General features: G+C 40.8%; 1 protein-coding gene across 2 annotated transcripts in view; it reads right to left on the bottom strand.

Annotated features, from left to right (window-relative positions):
- The window catches only part of LOC149449704 (cytochrome P450 2J6-like), a 61,130-nt gene that overhangs the window by 10,591 nt on the left and 34,601 nt on the right, over positions 1–15,938 (bottom strand). For both annotated transcript variants that reach the window (XM_089692865.1, XM_089692866.1), the window contains 3 exons: positions 12,064–12,226; positions 8,408–8,560; positions 2,445–2,605 (listed from right to left, as the gene is read on the bottom strand). In XM_089692865.1, coding sequence (XP_089548991.1) covers positions 2,445–2,605; positions 8,408–8,560; positions 12,064–12,226 — 477 coding nt within the window. The remainder of the gene's footprint in view (positions 1–2,444; positions 2,606–8,407; positions 8,561–12,063; positions 12,227–15,938) is intronic.

Raw genomic sequence — 15,938 nt, 5'->3', positions numbered from 1 at the left:
ATTGCAAATGTAGCACTACCCCCTTAGGAGTCACTGAGTTTTTAGCCCCCCTATAGTCCTGCACAGCCAGGCAACACGCACTTTCTTCCACACTTGCACACTGCAGCCAGTAAACAGTCCTTGAGTTTTTTTGGTTTTATTAAGGGATATTGAACTTGGATAGGGTTGGGGGGTGTATGGGATGTCCAGAGAAACTGCAACTTGAGGACAACTCCTTAGCAACTATGTACAAGTCCATGGACAAATATTCTCTTCTTTCCAGCCCTCCTGGTGTACCACCTCAGACCCCAGATGAAATCTCCTCTTCACCCAGCTGCCTAAATCTTTGAGCAAAGGGCCCACAAAACTGCCACTTTTAAATCAATAATCCCATGGTGGCCAGTTAGGTTTCCCACCATAATGCCCTCTCCCTTTCTCTGGTGCAGGGGGTGTGGGCCCCCTCCCAGGCTCCACATTCCAGTCTTCACTTCATCTTCCACCCGACATTACTCCTCCTACTGAGCAGGCTCAGTTATACGTAAGGGCTGCCCTGGCCCAATGCCAAGCCTCCTGCTTGGGGATTGGCCAGAGTCCCCTGAGTATGCAGATCAGCCTCCTCACCCCCACCCACTGCCTTCTTGAACCTTATCAAGCTTCTAGAGTGGGGGGAGGTATCAGGAAACTGACCTACAGAGCCCTCAGCCCTTACGTAAAGTTACCTGGCTGACTCATCCCAGGCTAACTGCTATCCAGCCTCTATCTAATATCTAGCGCCCCCTAGCTAACTAGAGGGGTGTTACACAAAAGTGCCTGGTCTGAAGTTATTACAAAAGGGGATGCATGCAAGGCATTTAGAAGAACAGGGCTTACAACAGCACTACCTAGGGTTTCAAGTGGAGAATGCTACAAATGAAAGACCTGATTGCCATTGCCATGAGTAACCAGTGGAGTGTGTGGTGCTAAAGCTGCCAGCTGGCTAGTGTACAGTATGACTGGCAGGCATGATGGTGTGATCTGGTAGCAAGTTGGTTCCTTAGTGCAATCCCCCTTCCCAGCGGCTGGTGCCCCATGCCCTGGATCGGATAGACATCTGCAATTCATTTTGGTCCAAATCTAAATTTGGACACATTTTTGGTTATTCAGAGATTTGGATGTATCTGATTTCTCCCACAAACACTGCCCTGCAGTTGTGAGAAAGAGACCCTTGGCCCCATCATCATGGGGATAAGGTGCTTTTGGGGAAAACACCACCCCACCCCAAAGTACAGCCCCATTTTCAGGGCATGTGGCCTGGTATGGTTCAAGAGGGGGGGGGGGGCTCGGTTGATACACTTTCAAAATTCGAATTTGAATAATTCTGAACATATGGAGTTCGTTGGAAAATGAATAAACAAAATGAAAATAAATTCTGAAACAAATGCATGAAACAAAATTAGTAACATAATGAAGTTATCCAAAACTAAATGAAACAAATTTTTGGGTTCTGCACTTGTCTAGAACCAGAACCGTGGCACAGAGCCCCTATGTATATAGCCTTTGTGTCACAGTGAAGAAGATAAGAGAGGATTTTCAGAAGTACAGAGACTCTACAAATTTAGTGCTAACGAAAAGTCGCAAGTATGTGACTGGGAGTGAGGTGGCATCAAAGCTCTGTCTATCTCTCTATGCATTAAGGAATTTTTTCCTCTGCAGGAGCAAATTGGATCATGCTTTACTGGGGTTTTGTTGCCTTCCTCTGGATCAACTGTGGGTATAGGATTATAACTTTTTAATTTTTTTAATGGTTGAACTGGATGGGCTTTTGTCTTTTTCCAGCCAGACTAACTATGTAACTATGTAACCTGTTATTTCAGCCTGGAGCAAAACGCCGGCGTCTCACTCACAGAAGCTGAATGCCCAGTGTGCATGTGGCCTTACAATGCTCCAGACAGATTAGCCTACATATGTGCACATTTCACATCTAGAATTGCAATTGTTTATTTATTTTTTTAATGGTTGAATTGGATGGACTTTTGTCTTTTTTTCAGCCAGACTAACTATGTAACTATGTCCTTAAAAGTGCTGCACTATGAAAGGAAAACTGTGTACAATTAGTGGAATGTAAGTTAATAAGACATGAAGAGTTGCTGTAATTGTGCCATAACATACAGTATGATCACTTCTGACCACCTTAAAGCAGATTTTTCATGACTGCAGCCTCTGCTTAATTGGAAACTAGCGAGTGAAGTGTCCAGAGTTCCCATTTAGGGTGCCTTAAGCCCCATCTACATGTATATAACACTGCTTTAAAAAATGCATTGAATGATATATTAATAAATTCAAAGCTGCATTGACTTTATATGTTATATTTTCCTGGAGTTCAGCTTTACATGATCTGGTATTAGCAAACCATTTAATTGGTCAGGAGTTACTCAGCTTTGCTAAATACTTATACTTTAGGATTTGGTAGCCAGAGAAAGACCTACCTGAGCCCAAAATCCAGTGGCCATCCTCATATTTTCATGGACAATATTAAGAATATCTCGGAATGAGGTATCATCATAGTCATAGCGCCTCCCAAACACAATGGAACAGATAATATTGGATACAGCATTGTCAATTACAAAATGGGGGTCAGCCAGTGTATCTGAAAATGACAATAGTAGTTACTTATCATGGAGTCAAAGAAGTATAAACATCATTTAATTGAACGATTTAACTTATGTAGTTTGCTATTTTGTCATACAGTGACATACATGTAATTATGTTGCAGAATGCTAGTAAATGTGATCAATGTGATTACATGATTGCATTTGTGAATTATTGCCAAAGCAAAAAGTTTCAATTTCACACATTGAGCTGTTTAAGTGAAACCTCCTTAAAAAAGGGCTTACTCTTTTATTTTTTTTTTGTAATTTTGTTTATATTTTTTTAACTTTATATGTATATGTGTTTTTAATTACAAAGGATATGACCTGTTATAGTTTCCATATTGACAACTAGATGCCCCTATAATCAGGGGCGGACTGACCATTTGGAAACTCGGCTACTGCCCGAGGGCCCGGGGTCAGTAGGGGCCCCATAAGATGCCCCTGGTACCCTTTTCATAGGCTTTTTTGAGTTTGGGCAAGGACACAGGGGCCCCATGATCCCCTATTGCGCGGTGGCCCCATGAGTTGTCAGCCCACCCCTGCCTATAACTTAAGAGTGAGATTCTGCTTAGGCGCTGTATGGGCTAAGTGCCAGCCCTGCCCCTGCTAGGAGATTGACACCCTGGGTAAGGCAAAGTTGTTCCTGGGTCAGTTGCCACGAGGAGAGTGATTACTGGTTTTCTCTGTGGGTGGACTGGACCAAAACAATATATAGGAAATTCACCTTAGGGGTAAGACTGGAGCGGTAAGGTGACTTTATGCATTTTTTGGAGCTACTCACCTCCCCCTGTCATGAAATGCCTGATGCTGGGGCACCCCTTCTGTGACGTATGTCTCTCATGCCCCACCTCTCTGAACTATGCTGGATTGCTTGTACCTGTACCTGTTTCCATTCTCTCCTGATTGTCCTGTGAGGCTGCAGGACCCCTGACCCTCTGCCTGGACAGCGCTGATTGGCCCTGTGATGAACACATGCACTCTCCCAAGAAAAATAAAACCTCTCTAGCATTACACAGCAAACTGAACATGTGCAGCTTGCTTCCAAGGCTCTGTTCTATCAGCAGAGGGATTGGGGACAGTAGAAGAAGGGGAGGATCAGAGAAGACAGGATCAAACAGCCTTTTTTACACAATGTAGAGGATTAACCCCTTAGATACCACAGTGAGCAAAAAAGCATGCTTTACTGCATATACAGACTGATTTTACTGTTGTGGATTTAGTAATACTTTAAGCTAAGTGCCACCACCTTCAAGGGAAGGGTCAAGTATGTAAAATATCTGCTTCTAATAATTCAGTAAACTGTTAAAAGGCTCTAAAAGGGTTCCATTTGTATATACACTCTATTGCTTGAAAGATTTTGAAAGCTATACACATCCATACACACATCATTGATTTAATAATTCATTAATGAATGAATTCATTCAAAGCACAAAGGTATCAAAAATCTTAAAGCCTTTACTACAGTCATACACAGCTGTATAGGCTCCTCTCCTGTACTCAGATGGCTTACTCTGATGTTACTACAGACTGTGAGATTCTCACAGTGTGCAATAGAAGCTGCAGGAAGTCAGATAGAGCCTTCCTCATTTCCTGACTGGAAGAGATCCAGCATCACACTTCTGTCCCAGCCTTACTGTTTCCTGCTTGTGCTTTTTATTTTTTACACCCTGCCAGTCTCTCCTACCAGTCATGATCAATGCGCAGAGACGCAGAGATGACATTACTGGGTCTAAATTGATTGTAAACCCTTACCTTGTAAAACAACCATTCAGTATAAATTGGGTAAAACATTTGTGTATAGATATAAAAAATATTATAAATACTTTTGTTTCCTCTTTTTTTATAAGTGATTATATCCCCTCTGTTCTCAGCTGCATAAGAGCTTGGAGAAGGAGCAACAGCAGCACACTGATCTTTACAGTAAATGGTTGTGCAGGAAGAGGGGGTGTCAGGACAAGTCTGATCATTGGAGAAGAGCAAGCTGAGTTCCCAGCACAGCTAGTGAACTGACTACATTGCTCTTTCCCACCTAGTGTGGTCAATTTTTATTAGGAAAGCAGAGGGATTGGCAGGATCACCAGGGATTTCACACAAAGGAAGCAATACAGAGAGAACCTGGTAAAGCAGGCACATATCAAGCATAGGAAGTGTTGGGTTTACATACTGTATTCTTTGAGATTTTATTGAAAAATGTAATTAACATGTTGGTGAGGAATAAAGGCAGAACTAGGGAAGGCAAAATATAAGTCAATTAAACTTTGGCTTTAAAAGATATAGCATTCCACTGAACTTGAAGATCTCGTCAACCTAGAATTGACAGCCAACCATGGGTTAATCTATATCTTGGTGATACACATGTAACATGACCCGTACTACCATGTTCTTCTGACACTATCTTTTCAGGGCACTTATACTTTATTGCTGTAATGCAAGGTCAGAAACCTTTACTCAAAACTTTAGCTCTTATGTCTTCTGTTTAATGAGAATGTAGCCAGCAGAACTCAATCCCTAGGCTGCTTAGGTCATTCCCAGATCCATCCATCTCTGCAGCGACTCCCAAAAACCAAAACCCTCTACATATTTCTCCCCACATATTCTTGCAGCCATAAAACTAGCTTCAAGATTACTCAATGGCTGAATAAAGTAGAGTGTTTTGGACAAGCCTAGTGATGCCCAAATTATTGTAAAAATGTATTTAACGTTTCAGGTGTGGAGTTATCATTTGAATTGTGCAGACAGACCAGGCAAGAATAGATTACAGAGCTCTTAAACAGGAAACAGATACTTACCAGACTGTGGAGTCCATCACTGTCTTACCCAGAGCCAATTCTTTGCCGGGCTTTGGCTCTCTGGTCTGACCATCTTAGATGTGAGAACCAGCTGTGACTTCCTGAAGTATCACAGTCAGCTCCTCACTGCATATGCACGAGGTACATCTTTACTATGATACTACTGGCCCTGCAGCCCCTTGGGACTTGTGATGTGTCCCAGGAGGCTGCAGGCAGGGAGAGGGGTGGGAAGGCTGACTTAATTCTTGCCTAGGTGGAATTAGAGAAGTGGGAGCAGGTACAAAAAAAATCTGCTAATTTGTTGAGCTGAAGAGGAGGAAGCGGATGATTAATACTTTCACTTTTGAGTGAAGGTCTTCTTTAACCCCTTGGCGCTGACACTTCCTGGCCTTTTAAAGGGTTTGTGACTCTGAGAGGCGAGGTGGGGTTTAGGGTCATGTGACCGCTGTCACGGCGGTCACATGTTCAAAAAGCTCCCAACCACAAGTAGCCATCGGGATCTTTCCGTAAGGAACTGGTAAATGTGTCGGGAGCACGCAGGGCGCACGCTGTTAGCACATCTATTGTTTACATTGTGTATGCAAATATGTGGCCCTTTAGCACCAAGGCCCAGCCTCTGAAAGGCCGCATATTTGCGTACGCTCTGCGCCAAGCAGTTAAAGTGGAACTTCACTCTCTCAATAAACATTGACTATTTTTAATCCTTTTTCTGCTAGCATTAATACATACAGTCAGTCCATAAATATTGGGACATGGACACAATTCTAACATTTTTGGCTCTATACACCACCACAATGGATTTGAAATGAAACGAACAAGATGTGCTTTAACTGCAGACTGTCAGCTTTAATTTGAGGGTATTTACATCCAAATCAGGTGAACGGTGTAGGAATGACAACAGTTTGCATATGTGCCTCCCACTTGTTAAGGGACCAAAAGTAATGGGACAGAATATTAATCATAAATCAAACTTTCACTTTTTAATACTTGGTTGCAAATCCTTTGCAGTCAATTACAGCCTGAAGTGTGGAACGCATAGACATCACCAAACGCTGGGTTTCATCCCTGGTGATGCTCTGCCAGGCCTCTACTGCAACTGTCTTCAGTTCCTGCTTGTTCTTGGGGCATTTTCCCTTCAGTTTTGTCTTCAGCAAGTGAAATGCTCAATCGGATTCAGGTCAGGTGATGGACTTGGCCATTGCAGAACATTCCACTTCTTTGGTTGCTTTTGCAGTCTGCTTTGGGTCATTGTCCATCTGCACTGTGAAGCGTCCAATGAGTTGTGAAGCATTTGGCTGAATATGAGCAGATAATATTCCCGAAACACTTCACAATTCATCCGGCTGCTTCTGTCAGCAGTCACATCATCAATAAATACAAGAGAAGCAGTTCCATTGACAGCCATACATGCCCACGCCATGACACTACCACCACCATGCTTCACTGATGAGGAGGTATGCTTAGGATCATGAGCAGTTCCTTTCCTTCTCCATACTCTTCTCTTCCCATCACTCTGGTACAAGTTGATCTCGGTCTCATCTGTCCATAGGATGTTGTTCCAGAACTGTGAAGGCTTTTTTAGATGTCGTTTGGCAAACTCTAATCTGGCCTTCCTGTTTTTGAGGCTCACCAATGGTTTCCATCTTGTGGTGAACCCTCTGTATTCACTCTGGTGAAGTCTTCTCTTGATTGGTGACTTTGACACACATACACCTACCTCCTGGAGGGTGTTCTTGATCCGGCCAACTGTTGTGAAGGGTGTTTTCTTCACCAGGGAAAGAATTCTTCTGTCATCCACCACAGTTGTTTTCCGTGGTCTTCCGGGTCTTTTGGTGTTGCTGAGCTCACCGGTGCGTTCCTTCTTTTTAAGAATGTTCCAAACAGTTGTTTTGGCCACGCCTAATGTTTTTGCTATCTCTCTGATGGGTTTGTTTTGTTTTTTCAGCCTAATGATGGCTTGCTACACTGATAGTGACAGCTCTTTGGATCTCATCTTGAGAGTTGACAGCAACAGATTCCAAATGCAAATAGCACACTTAAAATGAACTCTGGTCCTTTTATCTGCTCATTGTAATTGGGATAATGAGGGAATAACACACACCTGGCCATGGAACAGCTGAGAAGCCAATTGTCCCATTACTTTTGGTCCCTTAACAAGTGGGAGGCACATATGCAAACTGTTGTCATTCCTACACCGTTCACCTGATTTGGATGTAAATACCCTCAAATTACAGCTGACAGTCTACAGTTAAAGCACATCTTGTTCGTTTGATTTCAAATCCATTGTGGTGGTGTATAGAGCCAAAAATGTTAGAATTGTGTCCATGTCCCAATATTTATGGACCTGACTGTAGATAGCACCCTTCCTATCTGCATGTCTGAGCTAAGGGCACATGAAATCCAGAACATAAATGCTACATGAATCATTTGCCCTTACTCAAAATTAAGCATGGAGACATAGATGGATGGGTAAGTTTGCTTTGAATATTAAAAAAGGAATTAAGTAGTATTTTTGGTTTGTGGTGCTCAGATGCAGTTTAGTTCCGCTTTAAAGTTCACATTTTAACAAACAGGTAAAAAAAAAGTGCATTTACTATTTTTTGGTTTGGGAGCCTGAAAAGCATTGCACCAGTGATCAGTAGATGTCACAACAGGGGTTCAGGGGGACAGTCCTTACGTAACATGTTACATGGTACACCCTGAATATGGGTGTAACATGTTGCAAAAGGTGGACTTATCCTTTAACTCCATGCAGCATTCTTCTCTTATATCAGAAATGTAAAAGGTTTTAAAAATACAGATTTTCTACTGCAATGACAGATTCAATTTAAATAGCCTTAAATATGCTGTTCTGCAACATTGGGATCTTGTGTGAGAAATCCACCAAAAAACAGCTCTTAAATGTAAATTCATTTTGGCCATGTTTGAGACACTGCATACACAATTCCCCCAAAATCAAGAACCAGAGTAAGACTTCTGAACAGTGACACCAGCGCCATGTAATCTCACCTTGCATCTTCCTCAATTCTTCAATTAAGTACACGCTCTCTTCATGAATCCTCTCCTCCATGGACTTTTTGCCCAGGCCAAAGTTCCGCAATGTGGACAGGGTAAAGCGTCTGTGTTCTTTCCATGCACGTCCATAACGTGCAGCCACCAGACCTGAAACAAGGTCAGTTCTTAAAATGATGTACTCAGGTATAGTCCAGTAGTCAAAAGTACAGTTTATCACTTCCATAGCAGTGATGAAAAATCTGCTTTACCAGTGCAGAGTCTATTATTCGCTCCATTTGGTGAATTTTTTGATTTCTTGGTTCGTTAGGGAAAAGGTAAAAAAAGGTATGCAAAGTATGATCTACCAGTTTACATTATTAGCAGAGTGCATGATGGGACTTCCCAAGAGAAAGTCCATTCTCTGCCCAGTAACCCCGTGGTATTACCTTTTTAACACTGCTGAAAGTCTTGGGGTTATAATTTCTGATCCCTGGGACATGCATAGGAGTGTAGCTGCCTTTACAGTGAAGAACTATATTTCCTGATGAGGGGGCCCACTACACACTCTGCATGCTCAATGTGAACAACTTATGTGACCCTTTGAACCACTTTACTAGTTCACATAATTAAATTGATACAGTGAACTGGCAAATGGACCAGACTCTCTATGATTCTGAGCCACACAAATCGGTTCCTTTAACTCTTAGGTGATTTGTATAAGTGGTGATATAACCACTTGCCCTCTGGAAGATTTCAATATATATATATATATACAGTGGGGCAAAAAAGTATTTAGTCAGCCACCAATTGTGCAAGTTCTCCCACTTAAAAAGATGAGAGAGGCCTGTAATTGGCATCATAGGTAGACCTCAACTATGAGAGACAAAATGAGAAAAAAAATCCAGACAATCACATTGGCTGATTTGGAAAGAATTTATTTGCAAATTATGGTGGAAAATAAGTATTTGGTCACCTACAAACAAGCAAGATTTCTGGCTCTTACAGACCTGTACCTTCTTCTTTAAGAGGCTCCTCTGTCCTGCACTCATTACCTGTATCAATGGCACCTGTTTGAACTTCTTATCAGTATAAAAGACACCTGTCCACAACCTCAAACAGTCACACTCCAAACTCCACTATGGTGAAGACCAAAGAGCTGTCGAAGGACACCAGAAACAAAATTGTAGACCTGCACCAGGCTGGGAAGACTAAATCTGCAATAGGCAAGCAGTTTGGTGTGAACAAATCAACTGTGGAAGCAATAATTAGAAAATAGTTGAGGTCTACCTATGATGCCAATTACAGGCCTCTCTCATCTTTTTAAGTGGGAGAACTTGCACAATTGGTGGCTGACTAAATACTTTTTTGCCCCACTGTATATATATATATATATATATATATATATATATACACACTTTTTTTTACTTCTTGCTATAAAACATATCCAGTAAAAAAAATACATTACAATAAAAAAAATGAAAGAATAAAATATCTTCATAAATTTAAAATGTCTTTGGTAAACAAAAATCCTAATAAGTGTATATTAATTGGTTTGCTTGAAAATTATAGCATTTACAAACAATGGTATATATGCTGGAATTTGTATATATTTTTTTATATTCTAGTAATGGCAGTGATTAGCGACTTATAGCACTAACTGTCACTGGGTGTGAACTAACTGTCACTGACATCTCCAGTGACTCTAATACAGTGACCAGTGCTTATTAAAAGCACTGACACTGTACTAGTGATGCTGGGCAGAAAGGGGTTAACATCTGGGGTGATCAAAGGGTTAACTTTGTGTTAGGGAGTGTTTTTACTGTGTACTTTGTTGTGTTTTACTAAAGGATGTGCTGGTTTTTATCTCCCTGCTTTGCAGAGGGTAAAACCAGTATTCCCTGCTGACAGTGGAGAGATATGTTGTTTACACAGATCTCTCTCCTTTCAGTTGTCCCGGCCAGCGATTCATACCTATATCTCTCCAGAGCTGGCTAGAGAGATAGTGCCCAATTTACACACATTGCAGCTTTGGGGTGAAAGCCCTGTGGTGTCTTCATCCTTTACTGATGCTGATTGTCAAGTTTTGAACATGTAAGTGTACTATTTTATTTTTATCAGATAAATTGACGGATTATTTTAACAAGGATCCCGAGCTGCTTTCTACTTGTTCTCTGCCTGTCACTAGACAACTGGACACTGCAGTAGAAACTCCAGATTGATAAGATACTCATACTGTTCTCCCCCTCTGTAAGTTCAAGTGATACTTTTTATTGGATAAATCAGGTTATTAAAGTAGCAGCAGTTAACAAAAAAAAAAAGAAAAGGATCCCCCTGCAAGTTTAGGGGCCAATTCGCACTAGTGTGTTGATCTGCATTTTAGCGCAGATGTATAATGCAGATCAATGGATGGACATCTCAAAAACAATCGTTTCCAATGTGTCCTATTCACACTATAATGCTGCGTTGACCTGTGTTGCACTGCAATGCAACATATATGCATTTTAGCGCAACAGATGTAAGTGAATGTCAACGCAATGCACAGGATATCCTGTAAAAATGCAGTACACTTTAACACACGCTAAAATGCATGTCAACTGATCCCAAAATGTATCTCAACAGATGTGGAAATGTATGTCAACGGATGCCAGCACGCAACTAAAATGGATGGAAATGTACATCCATTTTCCATTCATTTTAGCACAAGTCAGTGTGAATTGGCTGTTAGTACTGCATACTGTCTCATTATGTTAGACTTAACCTTAGAATGGATCCCTCCAGCAGTGCCTTGTCACCGCTGACAGGGATTCCATCTTCACCGGGTCTTCTTCAGGGTTCACAAGCTCCAGCGGTTTGATTGGGCGAGCTGCAATGATGTCACTCCCACACGTGCGTGCAGGAGCCTTGGGATTGGAAGGAACGACCCGGGTATGCAGTTCCTTCGGAGCGCATGCGCCAGTGACGTAACCAGTTGCTGCTTGCTAGAATATCTCCTAAACAGTGAATGTTTAGTAACGTTTACTACCTCTTTAAAGGTATAAGTGTAGCAAATAAATGAATAAACCTACCAGTAATGCTATTACTAGGCTGCAGCTAGAGGGAGCTCTAATGATTTGTACTATGACATCAGGAGACTAATAACCAACAAGCTCACATTAAACTGAGAATGAGCACGTAAGCAACATGTGTTTTCTGTCTCCTCTTTAAATACAGATACTGCAGGCTGCTTCCTTGTCATACCTTGCATGCAGATAACTGATAATCCTGTAACACAAGCTTTGGGGACTGCTTAGATCCCAAAGCTTACATCTTTAATAACTTGAATTGGACAATAAAAGAATCACTTAAATGACAACCTTTTGGCATTTATCAGCTGCTAACATAGTATAGGAATCTTCTACGGTAAACATGTTTAGGGTGTTGACTGAAAGCAATCTACATGGCAATAATACTCTTATTGGAGTTCTGCTGTCCCTGGGATATCAGATATTGAATATATAAACATTATAATACATTTTATTTTAATTAGCAATTGTGTTTTATTTTCCTGTGTATGCAACTTTATCATTTTTAAAACTAATATAACTGGTAACTGATAGAGTCAGTTCTGTACCCAAATTATTCATTAATCAGATCAAAATATTCTCAGGTAATAAAGAATATAATCACATTACCTCTAGTACCAGAAATCGCTTCTATTAATCTATTTTGAGGTCTGTCTGCATAATCTACTCCCTTGTTCACTAGAACCTCTTTGAGGGCTTTGAACCCTTGGATGACCACAGCCGGGGTAAATCCCAAGTAAATGCTGTACACTGGGCCGTACACCTTGGAAAACTGAAAGAAAAATGTAAATGATGTTTTGTATGTTATAAATAAACACTGCAGAACCGATTTGTGAAAACTGGAAAAAAAAAATAAAGCTCAACTATCCCTTAAATCAGCAGTCGCCAACCAATGGTCCGTGGACCACAAGAAAATTTTGATGGCCCACAGAAAATCTGGTTTTTATTTACATTTTTTGTTTTATTAATAATAAAACAAAAATAACATTCAAAGAAATTCTTATTTTCTGAATGATAATTTTCGCCGTTATTTTACACTAAATTCATAAACTGTACTAGAGTTGCATTGTATGAGGAAACCATTGCCGAACCATACGCTTCAGTATTGTCGGTACCGGTCTCAGCTTTAAAAACGTCTCTCCGTCTTGCAGTAATATCATTGGAGCCAGAAATCCATAAACTTATTTCAAACAAGCAGAAACAAATATCACACTAAAAATGTGTAATACTTAAAAACGCTTCAATTATTTTGTAGTGATTAAACTAACTTTAATAATTTTGTTACAATTAAACAATCTTTAAAGATTTTGTTATGATTAAATAAGCATTTATAATTTTGTTAGATTAAATAGGTGCATTTCATATTATTAAATTGGAAGTTCTCTGATCATTATTTTACAAATGTATTTATCTTTTTAATAAATTCATTTTAGTGGTCCGCAGGATTTAAAATGATGAATTTAGAGGTCTGTGAGGTCCGAAAGGTGGGCGACCGCTGATTTAAATGACTTTCCCGGAGCCGTATTATAAAAAGTGATTATTGTCTCAAAGCATTCCTGCTTTCTGCAGTCCTGTGGTTTCAGTGCTAAGCCCAAGAGCTAAAATAATAAGCTACTGGACTTTCAGCTTTGCTACACACTGCTCCTTAGTGCTCCATCCTTTCTGATGTAATCACAATGCAAGTAAGGAGACCTGCCTCAGCTACATCCAGAGTTGTCTGCAGCAATAGATCACTGCTATAGTGATCTATTGCTGCACAGCTACATAGTGGCTGGGGGGGTTAGGATATAGTCTCCACTGACCAGATCCAGTGACCTCATGCAAAAAAAATGTGAAATATAAAAACATACAGTAAAACATAGATGTCTATTTACAAATAGTGGAACACATTCACTTTGAACTTTACCATCTTCTATGTTGCATAGAAGTCACCCTAATGAGATATTATTTTAATCAGCACCTTTTGTGGATTAAATCTGGAGGTAAATATTAAACATGGAGGTGTGCAAATACCATACATGATATGATGGGCTATACGATCCAATTCTAGTGCGGACCCAAAAAAGGGTCCTGCACGTTTTTGGTGCGGGTGCGATGCGATTAGAGCCATACAAAATGTATGGCTCCGATTGCTCCGCACACAAATCACTTGTGATTTGCACAGGAATGTGGTGCAGTTCCTGTGCGAATCACGTGCGATATACCACACCTCACATATGTGAACCCAGGCTAAGTGTCTTCTTTCTCAAATATTAACCACTTGCTATCCAGCCTATAGCAAAAGTACTGCTACAGGGCAGGATGGCTGCGCAAAATAATGTATATATACATAATTTGCATCTCTGGATAGGGGGCATGTGTGTGCTCACCGCCCTGCCCGCACTGCTATTGGTGGATGGGGATGTCAATCACTGGGTCCCAGCCAACGATTCTCTTGTCAGCATGGACATGCTGCTTTGGATCTCTCAGAGAGATACAAAGCAGCATGTCTCCCAAGTAACACAGCACACAATGTAAAACACACACAGCACACAGTTAACCCTTTGATCGCCCCAGATGTTAACCCCTTCCTGCCCAGTGGCATAAGTACAGTGTCAGTGCTTTTTATTAGCACTGATCATTGTATTAGTGTCACCCACCAGTTACAGATTGCACGCCGCAGTCCTGCAGTCCCACTATAAGTTGCTGATCGCCACCATTACTAGTATAAAAAAGATAAAATATAAATTGCAATGTCTATACAACCATTTGTAGATGCTATAACTTTCACGTAAACCAATTAATATACAATTATTGTGATTTTGTTAGCAAAGACACGTAGCAAAATACATTTTGGCCTAAATTTATGACAAATTTAATTTTTTTATTGGATATGTTTTATATCAAAAAGTCAAAAATACAGGGTTTTTTTCAAAAATGTTGATCTCTTTTTGTTTAAAAAAAAACAAAACTCAGGGGATCAAATATCACCGAAAGAAAGCTCTATTTGTGGGAAACAAATATTTATTTATTTCGGGTATTTATATAGTGCTGTCAATTTATGCAGCTCTTTACACATATATATTGTACATTCACATCAGTCCCTAACCCTCAAGGGGTGTACAATCTAAGGTCCCTAACTTACATTCATACATACACATACTAGGGCCAATTTAGACAGGATCCAATTAACCTACCAGCATGTCTTTTGGAGTGTGGGAGGAAACCGGAGTACCCGGAGGAAACCCACGCAGTCACAGGGAGAACATGCAAACTCCAGGTAGGTGGTGCCGTGGCTGGGATTCAAACCAATGACCCTAGTACTGCCAGGCGGAAGTGCTAACCATTTAGCCAAATATGACAAATTTCATTTATGTACAGCATTGTAACGCAGCGCCGTATCGTAAAAAATGGCCTGGTTAGGAAGGGGGGTAAATCCTCTGAAGGGCAAGTGGTTAGACAATGTTTTATGTGTGTCCACAGTCAATATTCCTTGGACAAATAAAAGGCATGCATTCAATGCCATGGAGATTATTTACTAAAACTGCATGGTGCGAAATCTGGTGTAGCTCTGTATAGAAACCAATCAGTTTGCAGGTTTCATTGCCAAAGCTTAATTGAACTAGCTGAAGTTGGAAGCTGATTGGCTGCCGTGCACAGCTGCACCAGATTTTGAGGGCTCCAGTTTCAGCACATCTGCCCCATGTTTCAATTCATAAAACACAGATGAAACTATTCTAACTGTCAGATATACAGGTGAAAGTAACAATCTGGTAAATTGTTTATTAGATCTGAGCAGGGGCGGACTGACCATTTGGAAACTCGGGCATTGCCCGAGGGCCCGGGGTCAGTAAAGGGCACCATGAGATGCCCCTGATACGTTTTTCATAGGCTTTTTTGAGTTTGGGCAAGGACACAGGGGCCCCATGATCCCCTATTGCCCGGGGGCCCCATGAGTTGTCAGTCCACCCCTGGATCCGAGTATACACTGTTTGGTCTGTAAACAATTACAAATAATATAATATGAATTAGTTCCAATGTGCAGATAGACAGGAAAGTTTGGTAATTGTGATTGTAATTGAGAACAGCGTGCAATATTCCTAATGCATACATACGTACAAAAACATGCAGGATAACTGTAGCAGATATCAACAGGAGACTGGTGACACCATAGATTATAATATATATCACCAGCACACCATGGGTCATCAAAATGAATGTCCAAAAATATATTTGAAAAGACCATCTCAGAGTGGTAAGGTGTAATGTTTTGGGGCCACGCAAGACTCCTTCATCAGGAATGGATCTAGGGTTGCCACCTCATCCCTTTAAAACCAAACACATATTAAATACACAGGTTCTGAGGCTAATTTAGTGCACATAAGGTACTCAGTGAATTTAATTACCACATTAATCAGCCACAGAACCTGTGTAATTAATACGTGTTCGGTTTTAAAGGAATGAGGTGGAAACCCTACATGGATCACACGCCTGAGAAAGGGGTC

This window comes from Staurois parvus, unplaced genomic scaffold (assembly GCF_062004578.1).
Source record: "Staurois parvus isolate SC_StPar_1 unplaced genomic scaffold, SC_StPar_1.0 ptg000607l, whole genome shotgun sequence".
NCBI lineage: Eukaryota > Metazoa > Chordata > Amphibia > Anura > Ranidae > Staurois > Staurois parvus.
Note: the sequence above shows the minus strand (reverse complement) of the source record. Positions and strands in the feature narration are given on the sequence as shown.